Source organism: Nesoenas mayeri, assembly GCF_963082525.1.
Source record: "Nesoenas mayeri genome assembly, chromosome: 11".
Taxonomy (NCBI): Eukaryota; Metazoa; Chordata; class Aves; order Columbiformes; family Columbidae; genus Nesoenas; species Nesoenas mayeri.
Window position 1 is genome coordinate 19871922 of NC_137563.1, and position 15550 is coordinate 19887471.

General features: G+C 46.6%; 1 protein-coding gene across 1 annotated transcript in view; it reads left to right on the forward strand.

The window, feature by feature from the left end:
* The window catches only part of HCN4 (hyperpolarization activated cyclic nucleotide gated potassium channel 4), a 92720-nt gene extending 77533 nt beyond the window's left edge, over window positions 1-15187 (forward strand). Inside the window, exons 6-8 of the mRNA XM_080350900.1 lie at window positions 804-1044; window positions 2741-2905; window positions 13356-15187. Coding sequence (XP_080207026.1) covers window positions 804-1044; window positions 2741-2905; window positions 13356-14911 — 1962 coding nt within the window. The 3' untranslated portion in view covers window positions 14912-15187. The remainder of the gene's footprint in view (window positions 1-803; window positions 1045-2740; window positions 2906-13355) is intronic.
* Window positions 15188-15550: the final 363 nt, after the last annotated feature.

A 15550-nucleotide genomic window follows, 5' to 3' on the forward strand; every position in this document is an offset into this window, starting at 1 on the left:
GTGATTTACCTGATATCACTTTCTGCTGCTTTCAGAGTCTGAGCTGACACGGCACAGAGCAGCTCGTGTGCAGCAGAAAGTGCTGTCGCACCCTCCGAGTGACAGCAAGCCACAGGAGGAGGCACAGTCCCTGTCTGCTGTATGACAGCTGAAAAGCTGAATTGGGTTTTCTTCGTGCAAGGTTGATGATCCAGCCCATGCCCCAGTGACTGGTGGGCACCTCTCCCTCCCCTCCCTTGACACTGTCCCCAGCTGCTCAGGATAATTCTTTCTCTGAGCACCTCGCCGCATTTGTGCTGTTTAATATCTCATTGACAAGGAAGGGCAACAGAGAATGTAGGGCTGCCAAGGTGAGTTATGACATTTTCCCAGAGAGGAGCCCTGGGCTTTTTCATTCAGTGTTTCATGGATGCTATGCACCTCTCTCGCAGTTCAAGGTTTCCTGCAGAAAGAGGTATATTGTGTCTGCTTGGAAGGTTGGGGGGTATTGTCCCTGCTCAAAGAGAAAGCAGATGAATGGAAGCAGTGGAGCGTGGTGTCAAGCTATCAGCCTCAGCTAGCTCTGCTACATGCTCTGAGCATCCAGAGGCCCGCTCCAGCCTGTGCTCGAGGGAGCAGACATGGGGAACAGCATCTTTTTTTCTTATTTTTAACTTTCTAATGTACAGGTCAAGTGGGGGATCTTCATAGGTTATTAGATATTGACTAAATATATGTGTGTGTTTTTTCTGCTCCCTGTCCCACCTTTCCTCCCTCTCTCTCTTTCTCTCTCTGTCTCTCTTTTACACTCACTTTGTGGTCAGGAAATCATAAACTTCAACTGCCGGAAGCTGGTTGCCTCCATGCCCCTCTTTGCCAATGCAGATCCCAACTTTGTGACGTCCATGTTGACCAAGTTGCGGTTCGAGGTGTTTCAGCCGGGGGATTACATCATCCGGGAAGGCACCATTGGCAAGAAGATGTACTTCATCCAGCACGGCGTGGTGAGCGTCCTCACCAAAGGCAACAAGGAGACCAAGCTGGCAGATGGCTCCTACTTTGGAGGTGTGTGTTGGTCCATCACCCACAGCAACACCCACTGCTGTTGCTCATACATTCCTTAACCTGTCCTTGGCGTGAAAGGGTGGCAACATGTGGAACTGATACCACAGGAACCTCCTCCTCCACCCTCTGTTCTTCTCACCTGTCTTGCAGCTTCCCATATAGTAAATTGTGCAATGAGAGGTGACTGGGACTCATGGGTGGTGCAGGACTTTAGATAATAAATGATAACAAAACAGAGAAGGGGAACTTAGTTCTTGTTGGTTCATTTCTTTTTGCTCCAAGCAAATGAACAGGTCTGTGAAGCTGAGAACCTACAGAAAAAAAATGGAGCGATCTCAATTCTCCAGGCACATTTATAGTGTTGCCTAGTCCTGCTATCTGGCATCTATCATATGAGGTACTGTAGAAACTCTGAGGAAAAAACATAGTCCATCATCTCCCCAGCCTGTGGCTGAGCAAGATGTCGTGAAGGTCAGCAGGCAGGCGTAATATATCATCTGGAACAGTCAGGTCAGAAAAGCGTATGAAACAAGATTTAGGATATTGTTCTTCTGAGTAACACAGAGACACCCACCCAAGACCTACAGAGACCTCACTGACAGCCCAAGACAGACAGGACTCTGGTAGGTGCATGTTTCAGTACAAGCACTGAATGCACCGCAATTAACGACCTACTGAGAGGGGACAGAATGAAACCTGCCTTTCATTCCCTTCTGTAAGGCCTTTTTCTTTTTAAAAAATCCCCATCGTGCATTTCCTACACTCTTCTTAGTCTCTTAGGTCCTGTGAAACAACCTGTCTGCATCTACCTGCAGTACAAGGATTCTGCACATCCCTAGTAAGTTGGGTCAGTTTGCTGGGATTTGGAGTTTCAGGCTTGGACTCAGGATACCCTGACTCTGACCAATTTGATTAAAATTGCTGATGGCATTCGGTGTGTTTTAGATACCATACACACAGCTCTGCACACACATTCAAAGATGACATGGTATTGTAAGCACCATGTCCTTAGGAAAGCAGCCTTAGGAGCTCTCCGCTGAGTGTTCAAGGAGCATCTGTGTCTAAGTCAGGCATTTATGGTAAAATCAAGGGCTTTCTGGTCTGTATCCAGCTGGGCATCCTCCTAGGAGTAGCTGACTGCAGTGTAAGTACACCATGAATTAGTGGGCAGCACTAACTCAGTTTAGTCTGACAATCTGTAAGCTTGTGCCACAGCTACAAAAAACTTCACAGACTTTGAAGAGACAAACGTTCCAGGTGTGGGGTTCAAAATTACTGCCAAGCACCAAAGCCATAGGTCAGCACAGAGCCTTTACTACAAACCTAGAGAGAGGAGTGGCTTCAATGAGAGCACAGCTTGACCTGCTCCCAGCGCCCATGAGGAGCTGGAGAAAGGCAGCTTCTCCACTCGGAATGAACGAATGGAATCTTTGATAATCCACCATAACAAAACTTGACTGGCTAATTAGATCAGCAGAATCCCTGGGGTGCAACTGTGTGTAGCAGCTGCCACAGCTGAGCCCCCTGGTATTTTTAAATGTTATCGCATATTGAGAATATTACTGTTGTTTGTGTTTTCAGTGGGAGAGCAGGTAGAGTCCAGCTCGAGAGGAGACTGGGTGTGACAGTGCCAGGGCTTGTGTCACAGGGTGACAGTGTCTGTCCCCATGTTCTCAGGCTGGCTCTCTCATTCCAGAAATTTGCCTGCTGACGCGTGGCCGCCGTACAGCCAGCGTGCGAGCTGATACTTACTGCCGCCTCTACTCCCTCTCCGTGGACAACTTCAATGAGGTGCTGGAGGAGTATCCCATGATGCGGCGAGCTTTCGAAACCGTGGCTCTTGACAGGCTGGACAGAATTGGTAAGTAAAAGGTGTGAGGGTCTCCTTCCCATTACCTGCTGCCCTGGCACCCTGTCTCCATAGAATCATACAATGATTTGGGTTAGAAGGGACCTCAAAGATCACATAGGTCTGTAGTTCCTTCTCTGCAGTTGTGAACTGAAGGAGATTCCAGCCTGTCTCTTCTTGCCTGACTTCAGCCCCTGCAAGGTGCCCCATTCACAATCATTTAAATCCCCATCTTTCTCACTCTTTTTCTTTCACACATACACATTTCTGCTGCTCCTGCTTTCATTTGTTTCCCTTTCTAAGAGGTCTTTTTGAAGAATTGAGATCTGCAATCTGAGTCCATCAGGGCCACGCTGATGAATTCCCTACATTTTGAATTTTAGCTCAGAATGTGTAAGTACCTGCAGCCTCTCAGGTCCAAGAGAAGACAGCCCAGGCTGTGAGCCCAAAGTCCTGTAAGCAAACCCCAGTATTTCACTGGAGTGTTCTGTGGCAGAAATAATCTCTCAGCACAGGGACTTAAGTGTTTGTTACAGTGTGACCTGATTTTGCAGGGATATGGTTGTTGGTATTAATTTTTTGTAAGACAAAAACTGGCAGCAACGTTGATGAGGAAGAGGATTCTTCTCTCGTTTATCAATGCATAATGAAATGCAGACATAATGCTCCTTTTTTGGACCTTTTTTTTTCTGGCCGTGTTTGACAAGCAACTGGAGAGGCAGGTAGTGCTGTAGGGAAGGGAAAGCTTTGGGTGCTTTGTGATCCTAAAGAGACCCTTGTGCAAAGCCATCAACCAAACACAACCACAGGAGACTGACTGTCAGAGCCCAATTATAAATATATTCAGGAGGAACAGGCACTTGATGGAACGAGGCATGGAACAATTGCTAAAAAGCTAACCTTCCACAGTCCAAAGGAAACACAGGTAACCAAGGAGTATTACTGGATTGTTCTAGCTCATAGAGACCCGTCCCAGGATGATCTTGTGTCTGTGGGAGACATCACCTGTGCTGCAAATATCCTTGTCTAAACAGAAAAGCCAAGGATATTATTCCTTGGTCACAGCCAGAGACGTTTAACACAGAGTGATTAAATGACAAGATTGTGCAAGCAGTCTTTGCAGAGCATGGGACAAGGCATTGCAGAGTCCCACTCCTAAAGGAGTCTAACTCCTTTAGCTTCTTATTCTATATCTCCTAAAACCACTTGCATTTTCATCACTTTTCAGCCTGAAAAAGGTCAGCGTGGGTCTGAGTACAATGCAGAGGCAGGAGGAGGATGGGGTGAGGGGGTAGGGAATAAGCTGGCATCCCAGCAAGGGGTGCAGTGCCTTTGGGGCTTTTCGTGCCAGGAACATTGTATTCTGTGCATCTCATTACCTGCTGCAAATCAGAAAGTGTGACCCCTGAGGAAAAGGTTATGAGCTAAATATGTCGAGTTTGGCAAAGCCCACACTAATGAGGCCCTAGTGTAAGTGGCAATAGTCCCATCACTCGGGTTATTTAAATTAGACTATACAAAGCACTAAGGAAATGTAATGTCAGGTGCAACCAGGGATGGGCCAGCTTGAGTTTATCTCCAGTTCTTCGCCTTTAGACGGTCAGTGCTGCTCAGCACCCTAGTCTGACACTCTCTGTGACTGTGTATACACGTGGGCAGGGCGTCCTGTGCCTCTTGGCTTTTGCTTTGGGTGCTACTGCACACACAACTAAAATTCATGGAAAATTCTGAACCAGGGTGAAGAGCCTCACATGCTTCTTCCCCTAGGAGAAATTCCCTTCCACGCGCAGCGGCAAAATGTCAGTGTAAGGTCAGAAGGTGACACAGAGCTACTGGAATAACAGGCCCTTTGGAGCAGAGCTCTGGCACTGTCCTCCCCTCCTTTTGCCATTCTGCTGACCTGAGACAACATCAGTTCTGTGCCATATAAAATGCAGAGACCTTCAGAGTTGTACTTTTAAAATCCCTTTTTCCCTGGCAGTCAGACTTGAGAGCTGCCTGTTCTCTCAATTTTACATCCTGTGCTATTGCAAAATAGCATCTTGATAGCACCTTCCAACCCTATTGCGCCCTACACTCTGGAATTTCATAAATAACCTAAGAGAGTTATGCACACCCTACTGAAACCAGCAGATCCTATGGAAATCCTTGTCTTTATAAATAAGGCATTTCTTCACCTTCCCCCGAAACGTGCACCATCCGGAAAGTGCAGTGCAGTAGCTGCGTTAGTCTGCGTGGATTGACTAAGGCTGGGATTCCACAGAGGTTTGTGTCCCTGCTTCACTCTGCGCTCTGAGTAACTTCAGACTCTGAGTAACTCCTCAACCTGCAGAGCATCACACGCCTAACGCTCAATGGGCTCCAGACCTGAAGGCTGAAACTCAAGAAAATTAGGTTGATCACTGATTAATGACCATTTTATCACTGACTGAATCTTCCTCTTGTTCTTGACCAAGCTGTAAAATTCTTTGTCATATTTGTTCAGTTCTCCAGTGAGTAATTCTTTGTGTGACAAGCATTTGTGAATCGGCCCAGTTTGTGATGCACCAGTTACGTAAGTCACATCGTTCTGCTCCTGACTGGCTTTGAAACTGGCTTTCAGTGACCACTGAAGCTTAAAATTAGATTTTCACAACTGTTCGCACTTGTAAAACACAACCGCTTAAATGTTCATTGAAAGTAAATACAATACAGGTCATGGATATTGTCGAGTCAGAATTCACTGATGCATTGAAAAAATATGGGGGGACAATTATTGTGTATTGTTCATTGTGCTGTAATAAACACCATAAATGTATGGCATAAAGTTGCTTACCATCTGTGCCAAGGCCACTGGTGAGAGCTGAGAGCATACTTAAAGCCAGAGGAAGTTATTGATTCATTTTTGACAGGAATTTTTCACCACGTAGTTTGCAATGCATACACTTTGAATGCCAGTTGCATATGTTGCAGTTAATCCAGGATTAAAAGTGCCTCGCACTTCCTCCAGGCATTGCAGATGCTAAAAAACTAAAGCTAAGACATCACAATACCAGTCTCCAAATATAATAATATAGTATTGTTACAGTACAAGAGTGTCTGTTCAAGATAGATATTAGAGTGCTAGAAGTTTGAAAAGCTTTATCATATAAACAAGCCACAAGAATAGCTGTTCCCAAACTTTTTGACTGGGCACCCTGTTTGTCAGCTCGTGATCACACTTTTGCAATTGAAATCCTGTTGGGTTTGCAGCCCCGCTTGTCTAGGTCGTGCCTAATGCTCTGGGATCTGCTGCCTCAGAGGAAGGGCTGGCCTGCCTTGGGCTGGCTGAACTGGGAATGAGAAGAGCCGGGATCTGTGCCAAGCGCTGCCACACATTCCGTTTGTCCTTGTCGTGCCTTTGCTCTGTGCCTCAGCACCTCATCTCTTCCACAGGGAAAATAAAACCAACACAGGTGGAGCTCTGTCTTTGAATGCTTCTTAGCTGCCGCGTGGCAGGGGCCTTGCAAGATCATCCGAATAAATGAAACGAACTGAAAAGTGTGTAAATTAAACAATAAATACTCAGCATAAATTTTACACTGTATCTGCATCCTAGTCCCAGATTGGTTTGCTGTACGCAGGTGGGTAACCCCTGAAGAGCTGCACATGAGATGAGCAAGCAGATTTGGTCATAAGGCTGTATACATATCTGTATATACTTACTTGAGGCTGCTGATACAGACACAGGTGATGTACAGATACAAGTTCCTATGGCCCAGGTAAACAACGGCAGAGTATGTGTGCTTTGGGAGAGAGCTTTATTTCAAAATCACATGGAACTCTGTCCAGCCCTTTAAGGAGGTGGAATCTTATTTATTATCCAGGTACTGAGCAGGTGAGGGGGTCCATGGCTGACAAGAGATAACACAGGTTCTTCAGTGTTGTGTCCTCTCTAATAGCTTGAATAACCCACAAACCTAACTATGAGGAATCAAAGTACCGCTGTGTGTATTGCTCTGATTTGAAATCCTCTCCCATCATTTCCAACAGAACAGTGTGGAGATCTGAATCTGACTTTTATAGTCAGCAGAGAGAAAAAGGTGTTTAGAGTGTGATTTGTCTTCTCCGAAGGTGACTATCCAAAATAGCTCAGGTGAATCCCACCCTGGAAATGCTGCCTAGCACAGATGTGCAAGGTAGGAGCATGGAGTTCAGCAGGAATGGAGTATTTGAAGTTGTTTTTATTTGGAAGTGAAGGCCCAGACTCAGAGTATTTGCTGTTCAGCCTGAGGAAAGATGCCAGCAACCCACCAGCTGTGCGTGAATGCAGATTACTTCAGCTTAATTAAGGTGAACCGGCAACCCTGTTCACCTGAATACGAAGTGCCATTTCTCATGCAAAACTCTAGAAGGAAAATAAAGCCAAAGACACCCCAGCAGAAGTGGTGATGAGGTCCAGGGAGACCTGTATTTGAGTTTGTAAATGACCTTGGTCACATCAGTTTATCCCAACCCATGTCTACCTTGCAGGGCGCAATTTCTTTGGGCAGTTTGGTCTCCTAGGCAGGAGTCACCAGGACTACGAAAGGGTAGTTGATTTGCTGGGAGACAAGAAGAAAAGTGAGGGAGTTGTAGGAGATAAGGTATATTTGTGCCTCATCTCTGTGGGTCCCCCAAGTTATGGATTCCTTTTATATTCAGGGAGCCGCATCCACACCTCTTTGCATCTGCATCAAAATAAAACACCTGTTCAGATGACATTTTACCATTCCAACACCTTTAAAGATAATTTTCAACCCTCTCCTTAATTATATGAAGTAGGGCCTGTTTCCCAGCTGCACCTCTAGACTGAGGGGGCTTTTCTGCCTGGCAGGCAGTCCAGCAGCTATCTGCAACCAGACCAGCTGATGGCAAACTCGTGTCTGCCTGAGCGTGTCCCTGTCACAGCTGCCAGCTCCAGCAGGCACCAAGGACGGAGCGCAGGAGCTCAGGCTGCGGACAGAAGCACTTGGAGGAGGAGGCAGCTCTTTGGTGTCAGTCTGCAGCCATAAGCAACAGCCAGGACACCGTGCGTGCGGCAGCCCAGGGCGTCACAGGCGCTCTAGAATTACACAAAATGTGAAGAGGGGGAGTGAAGAACTTACCTGATTTTCAGTTTTGTTTAACTGCCATGAGATTCATCAGACAACATTGTTCACCGTGTGTCATTTGACCTACAGCACTTTGGCCCAGTTAAAGTTTGTGTTCCGTCTGTTCAAGGAGATGCCACAGATTTTGAAAGATGTCTGTTCAGTTTATGGGAGAGGAGAAGCAATCAGTGGCAGGCCTGAGCTGTAAGGGAGGGTAGACCTCCACTTGCAAAGATAGAGAATCGTCCATTTTACATTTTTGAACTCATTATTGTTTGTTAAGATGGGTAATAAGACAGCAGATTCAGCTAACCTCTCTAGTAAAATTTATTTCCCTTATAATATGGCATTTGGATTTCCCACAAGAAAACCTCTGTGTGCAGGTGTAATTCCACATCAGCTTGCAGGAGAGAAGGGAATATTGTACTTTAAATGTACCAGCTGAGTTCAGCTGATCGAGCTTTAGCAAGAGAGATGAAGCTGCAGGTGCAGGTGGGTGCTGCCTTGTGCATCTCATGGCACAAGAACACAGGTATGGCAAATACTGCAGAGTGGGTCAAGAGCTGCACATCCAGCTTGTAATGTGTTTACACAGCCAGGCTCTCAGGGAAGTTAATCTGAATTAGTTTCCAGAGCAGATTTGTTAAGTGCACCAGACTCTTCTGTCAATGCTCTTAGATGTGATCCAGCTGGCTTGGCTTTGCTTACACGAGCTGCTCTAATTGTGATCAGAAACCTTTGCATGCCAGTTAATACAGTTCAGTGTGGGTTAAACTACCTCTGAGAGAAAGTCAGGCTTGGACAGAAAAAGAGCACATATACTGGGAGTTAAGAACTGTTTTCAAATCTCTGTTCCAGCTAGTTTCCCTTTGTACATACTAGCAAGGAGAGGAGGGCCAAGGAGAATCTCCATCCCCTGATGGATGCGAGGGAAACATAGTGACAGAAGGTGAATAATAAGAAGCGAAGACCTGAAAGAAGTCACCATGTGTCACTTGGACAGCAGGCCAGGGCATAAGCCAGCCTAATAAAGTGAGATTATTTCAAATACATGCAAATTCAGAGAGGAATTTAGTGACCTGAATTCTTAAACTGCAGCCAGTGGGCTTAGACAGAGCTGAAAAGAGAAATGAACAGAAAGTCAGAGCTAATTTCCCCTGTGTCTGTGCGGAATTTTAACAACTGAAGGCTAATTTTGATTATTTGATGGAAGAATTATTGTTGAGTGCTGGCTCCTTTTATGAAATCACATGAGCCTTTCTCCTTGGTCTTTTGTGTGCTATCTACAGTTGAGGAAAATCTGACTTTGCAGTTCTTTATTAAGGGAGAAACATGTATTTGCTTAGTTTCCATAATTTTACATACCCTACTCCGCTTCAAAGCACCAGTAGCTTTGCAGTGAACGTCTTCTAGGCTTTAAATATCTTCCTTTTCTTTTTCTTCCCCCTGTATTTAGCCTATTGTTCCAGTGAGGAAAACAGGGAATTTTTAGAACCCAGAGCACTCGATTAATGGTATTTATTTTTATCTATGGGGGGAAAAAACCATCATATTGTGTGAGGAGCTGTACAAAGTGAACAAAAAAATCAGTTGTGCCGTGGAGACCTTTTAGTCCTAAGTCCCTGTGCTCCGGTAGCAATTCCATAATTAAGACAAGGGGGAGAAATAAATTCAGAACCACTGGCGCAAGCAAACTTAGTCCTGCTGCCTTGTTCCCCCGTTGGCTTCTGGTTCATGCAGGACCTTAGTCAGACCTGCCAGGAAAACGTCTTTATCCCAGCAGGACTCTGCCTGCTCTCGTCTGCTGCTGCTTGGAAGGAGGATTTTCTTCAGAAGCAACTAATAAGACTTAACGTTGGTGTGTGGAAACATCATGTAAATGATACAATTAATTAGAATAGTGGAACCGATTAATTTTTCGGTTTGCTAACCAGTGGCAATTTTGAAAAATGATTTGGAAAAATTGCAATATTCTGTTTTAAAAACAACAAAAAAAATCCAAGGTGTTTGCTGGAACTGCTTTATCAATTTGACACAAATTTAAGGAGCTTTGATGAGACCATTTTCCGGTAAATAGTATGCACATTTGGAAAATGTTAGCATATTCTCTATCTAGAGCTGTGCCGAGGAAACCGCAGTCTGCTGTTCAGCTCTTTCTGTGTTTCCAAGAGCTCCGGTTATGAAAATATCAGTCCCCTCAATTCATCCGTGCAGGTCTGATTAACATCGCTGTGAGTTCTCATTTGAATTGAGGGCAGCACTGGAAATTGCAGCCTATTCAAGCACAGACGAGCAAATCAGAAGCCAAAGACAGGTGAGATGGAATTAAAAGAGTGAGCTGAGGTGTGATGATGGAAACACCGAGTGGTTGCTGGTATTGAGCTTTTTGGAAAGCTGCACTAGCAGCATCTGCTGTTTCTCCTTCTTCTACCCCTTGCTGTTCCTCCTCAGCCCAGTTTTGCTACAGTCTGTTAGCAAGAAAGCAAATGTGGCTCGGCGTTTTTTCCCTGGCTGCTTTGAACTCAGCGTGTGCCTCCCATCCGCATCCTGACCTCACAATTGTGCAAGGTAGCGGCAGGTTCCCCATGCTGGGATTTGTACCTTCAACTCCAGAAAGAATGATTTACAAACCTGCAATCCGAATCCCTCTTTAACTCCTGTGCTGGCCAGAATCTCTCTTACCTGTCTGTTTTATTTAAGATAGGTTGGTTGTTCCTTCTCTTGGAGCAGTTAGTATTTCTAGTTCTGTTTAAGCAACTCTTTGCAATCTATTTTGTATGTGGGCATGTATGTGATTCTAGTAGATACGAGGTGGAAATGACTGTGTTGACCCTCTGCGCCATTCACTCCCTTTCACTCTGTTCACTGCAAAAATGCTCAGAAGTTTAAAGGTGACATTCGTGCTCCCTCTGGTGTGCCTGGCTGCGTGAAAGGCGAGTGGATAGGACGCTGTGTGTTCTAGTCCAGTATACAATGACACAGACATTATGTACATTTTTGCTCATTTTTTTAAATGGGCTTGTCTAAAGTCACAGTATCTCTTAGGTCCTCCTAGAACTGAAGGGAACGGTTCTTAGCAGCCTGTGAAGTTCCCTATAAATCAGTATCAAATCACCTCTTCTCTGAGAGAAGCTGAATACATTGTACTTATTCACTGGTGTTTTTCAAGCCTGATTCTTGTAGTTATTTTCTGTACCTTTTCATGCTGTGCAGCTGGACACCAGAACTAAAACGTCATACTACATGTATGCCTTCCCAACATTATGCGTGATAGTGACTAGTATCTCCTTTATACTTTACAATTTCCCCCTTTCTTGTGCAATAATTGTTTCACCCTTTTTGGGTGGTAGATTTGGAACTCAACTATTTATGTTCAAGACTCCACCATTTCAGAGCTACTTTCTAGGACACCAGGGTACCAGCCACTGTCTTCAGAAGGTCATTCAAGTTCTTTGCTGCAGGTGTTTGATTTTACATTGGCTAGAGTAAGAGGCACGTCCTTAAACTTCTACTCTTTAATCTTTTACAGATGTAAAGCATACATCAGACATTAAAACACCGAAACGACAATCCAGATGTCATCTATGCACTGTGTACATAGAGATCTGAGAAGGAAATTCCTCTGGAATCTCATTGGGCTTTACTACCCAACGTAGCTGTCCGCTCTTAACCATTCCTCCTCAGAAACCATCTGCTGGCCAGGTTAAACTAGGATGCTATATGGGACAAAGTAACTATCATACTGTGGTCTTAGTTGATAATATCAATGGGTGCCGTATCTTGAGAGTTGTGATTTCATGAAAGCATGAAGACAAATTTAGCGGATGAGGCTTTGGTTGCAGGAAACTTAATTGACCTGAGCTGTGCTGCCAGCCTTTAATTCTTAAAGCATGACGTGATTTGGGGGTTGAAATACAGAAAAAGAGGCCTTTCCACATCCAGGCCTCCTTTCCATACCTGCTGCTATGTAATGCTCTGTAAATCCACAGCGTTTGGCAAGATGCTCTGTGTTTGCCCTGGTCCTGTGTGGGATTGAGAAGTGATCAACCAGGAACCAGCAGAAATGACATTTGAATCAGAGCAGAGTTTTCTCGGAGGATGTGTTTGGTTCAGGAGCCGGGTTAATGCAGCTTTTGATCTGATCCAAACTGGCTGGTGCCTCATCTAGAGGTGACCCATCTACGCTCACCCCCTGAGCTTCAGCTACAAAGTGAACTGTGTACGGACACACAACCAGGGCCGGGGATGTGCACACACACAGACACAGAACTTCCTGCACCGAACCCTTGCAATTCAAACAGCTTCAGTAAAATTAAGTGAAAAGGAAGCCTGTAGGCAGGTGCTATCCACACTGATTTTGTAAGAAAATCATTCAAACTGGCATATACCAGCTCTTTATGAATCAATGCTGGCACATTTACTGATTTGCACTCTGTTATGAGAACAGAACCATTATGCAGAGAGCTTGTCCACATCAGAAATGTTATTTTTTGAGAAGGCATTTGTGCTCTGGTGAAAGGGCCTCACGGGCAGCATCTCATCCCCCAGCTCTGACCAGTCCTGTTCTTGGGTCCAGCAGAGAGCATCCCTTCAGTGCCAGCTGCACGCTCAGGCCAGACGAACTCATTGTGCCACATTTTCCAGCCCATTTAAAAGGCAAAACGCTGAGCTAATATTTTGCTGCAGGTGAGGAAGTTCAGCTGGCACCTGATGTTTGCTGGCCTGCAGATTCCTTAAAGTTGGGGCTAGAAGGACACGGCCAAGTAAGATGGGAGCTGCAGCTCTTACTTGGGCCAGCTGAGCTTTTCCAGCATGTAAAGTCCTTCCGTCCCTTATTCCATAGAGAAATTTCCTTTCCACTAGAAACACATATTTGTCTCCAGATGGAACATGTTGCACGAGGCAGATGAGGAAAAGGTGTAGCTGAAGAAGATTAGCTGAAAACTGAGGAGACTGGACTGGATTTACATTTTTGAGGTTTTCCTTTGCAGACACAACAAAATGACAGCCTTCAGATTTATTCTCTTTTTCTAATGGAAGTTCAGATTGTGAGGTGCAAAATGGGAATCTTCCAGATTCATAAGCTTTGCTACCAGTCTGCCACACTTATCAAAAGTGGCTTTACTGTCTAAGTCAGAATACATGTCCTGTTGGGCACATTTTTATGGGATCTTGAGGTTTGTTGATCATACGATGAAACTAGAGGATGTGACGTTTGTACTCTTGTTGCTGGAGCAGAGAGACTGTGCACAGATCCCATAATGACAGAAGAAGTGCCGGCAATCTGAGGAAGGTCTGGCAGGAGGCTTTGAGGAAGCCTCCTGTGCTTTGACATATCCGAATGACACTTTCTCTCTTCACTTTCTCTACAGGCAAGAAAAATTCCATTCTGCTGCACAAAGTCCAGCATGACCTCAATTCAGGCGTTTTCAACTACCAGGAGAATGAGATCATCCAGCAGATTGTGCAGCACGACAGGGAGATGGCACACTGCGCTCACAACGTCCAGGCCGCCGCCGCCGCCGCCGCTGCCGCTGCGTCCACCCCGACCCCCGTCATCTGGACCCCACTGATCCAGGCGCCCCTGCAAGCTGCAGCGGCCACCACTTCTGTGGCTATAGCTCTGACCCACCACCCGCGCCTCCCCACTGCCATCTTCCGTCCTCCGGTGTCCGTGCTGGGTTCCTTGGGCCAGCAATCCAACCAGACTCCGAGACAGCTTAAAAGGCTGCAGTCTCTAATCCCGTCGACAGGGCCTTCTGCCGTTGGCTCTCCCTCCAGTACTCCATCCCAGCTGCACACCCCAGGAGCAGAAACCCCTTCGTCCTCTTCCTTCCACATCCAGCAGCTCGCAGGATTCTCAGCTGCCGCCGGCTTAGGGCAGTTCCAGGTGGGATCCCCTCCGGGTGGCCCGAGCCAGCCGGGTTCCAGCAGCATGTCCTCGGTGGGACCAAGCCAGTTCCAACATGCGCCTTCTGGGTCACCCCTGGGGACAGCTCAGCCCGTGCAGCAGCAGCAGCCGCCAGCCCTTCCCAGCGCTGGCTTTGGGCACTTCCAGCAAGCCACAACTAGCTCCCCATCAACATCGCTCACCCAGCTCTCATCAAACTCACCCCCCAGTCTTCTCAACCAGTTCCAGCCCACCACAAGACCGCTGCAGGGGGGACAGTTACAGCAGCTCTCGGGTAGCGGGACTTTGGGGGGAATGAATCACTTCCAGCCCCCTCTTTCTTCCAACTCTCCATCCTCCAGCCTCAGCCAGCTGGCACAGGCCTCTGCTGGGCCGTCCTCAGGCCTGTGCCAGACACATCCAAGTGCTTTAGGATCGTTAACTGGAACGATAGCCCAGCTCCACCAAGAACGCCCGCCTTTTGCCTCCGTGTCTCCGCTACAACAGTCTGGCGTCGCCTCTCCCTGTTACACCCCTTCCGGCCTTAGTCCTCCTAGTCAGAGCCCAGTGGCGACAAGAACTTTTCAGTGTGGCCCTTCGGGGGCCTCAGGCTCTCACGGATCTCTGCTCCTGCCTCAGACCGCCAGCCCACCTCCGCAGGTCCTGCAGTCCAAGAGCACGCCGCCCGTGCCGCCGGGACGTCTGAACCAGGACATCAAGTTGATTTCTGCTTCCCAGCCATCTTTGCCCCAGGAGCTGGCTCAGACGCTGAGCCAAAGTTCTCCTCATTCCTCTAGAGAATCTATTTCCAGCTTCTCCCCTTTTCCTGGGGGAGGGACCGGACTTCTTGGGAAGCCTTGTAGCTCAATTCCTGGGCGTGTGACTTTACCGCGTCAGATGTCCTCAGGTTCTTTACCGCATCCGCTGGTGTTTGGGGCCGGCGCTGCAGGCGCTCTGACTGCTGGCGGGCGGAAAGAATCCATAGTGCTCACAGGGGATCTGGAACCTGTCAGATCCAAACTGCCCTCCAATTTGTGAGGACTCCTTCTGAGAGCTGGTTATGTCAGCCGTGCAATTCAGTTCCCGATTAGACTTTCATGAATCATATTTTTTTTCCTTTTTTTTTTATTTTTCTCCCCCTCTTTTTTCTCCATTTATTTTATTTAGGTTTAACTGTGATTAGAAACAAACAAAAAAACACATGAAAAACAACAACAAAAAAAGAAGATAACCAGGTATTCTTAGAGCTATAGATTTTTGGTCACTTGATTTTATAGAATATTTTAATACATGGAACAAAAGGATATGAGCAAATTTAATCCAACGAGGTAACGCACAGACGAGGCATGTGCCTGAGCTGGAACATGTGAATGATCAGCCATAGAAGCCACCAAAAAAAAGGTTTTCCTGTTGAGACAAAGATCCGAGGTTGACGTGGGCCATGATAGGGACCGTCAGGTCGAGGCTGTAGCTGGTGTGTGTGGAACAGCTCTGGTTGGCCTCAGCTTGGCCTGGCTTTGCACCAGCTGTGAACCCAGCACCTGTTGATGGGGGAATTGGATGGCTCACTGTGCGCATCAGAAAAATTCACTTGCCCCAGGTTTGCTCCTGGGATCAGCAGGTTGCAGAGGAAGCAAGAAGCGGGGTGAGTGTCATTGATGCAGTCCCATCTAGGGA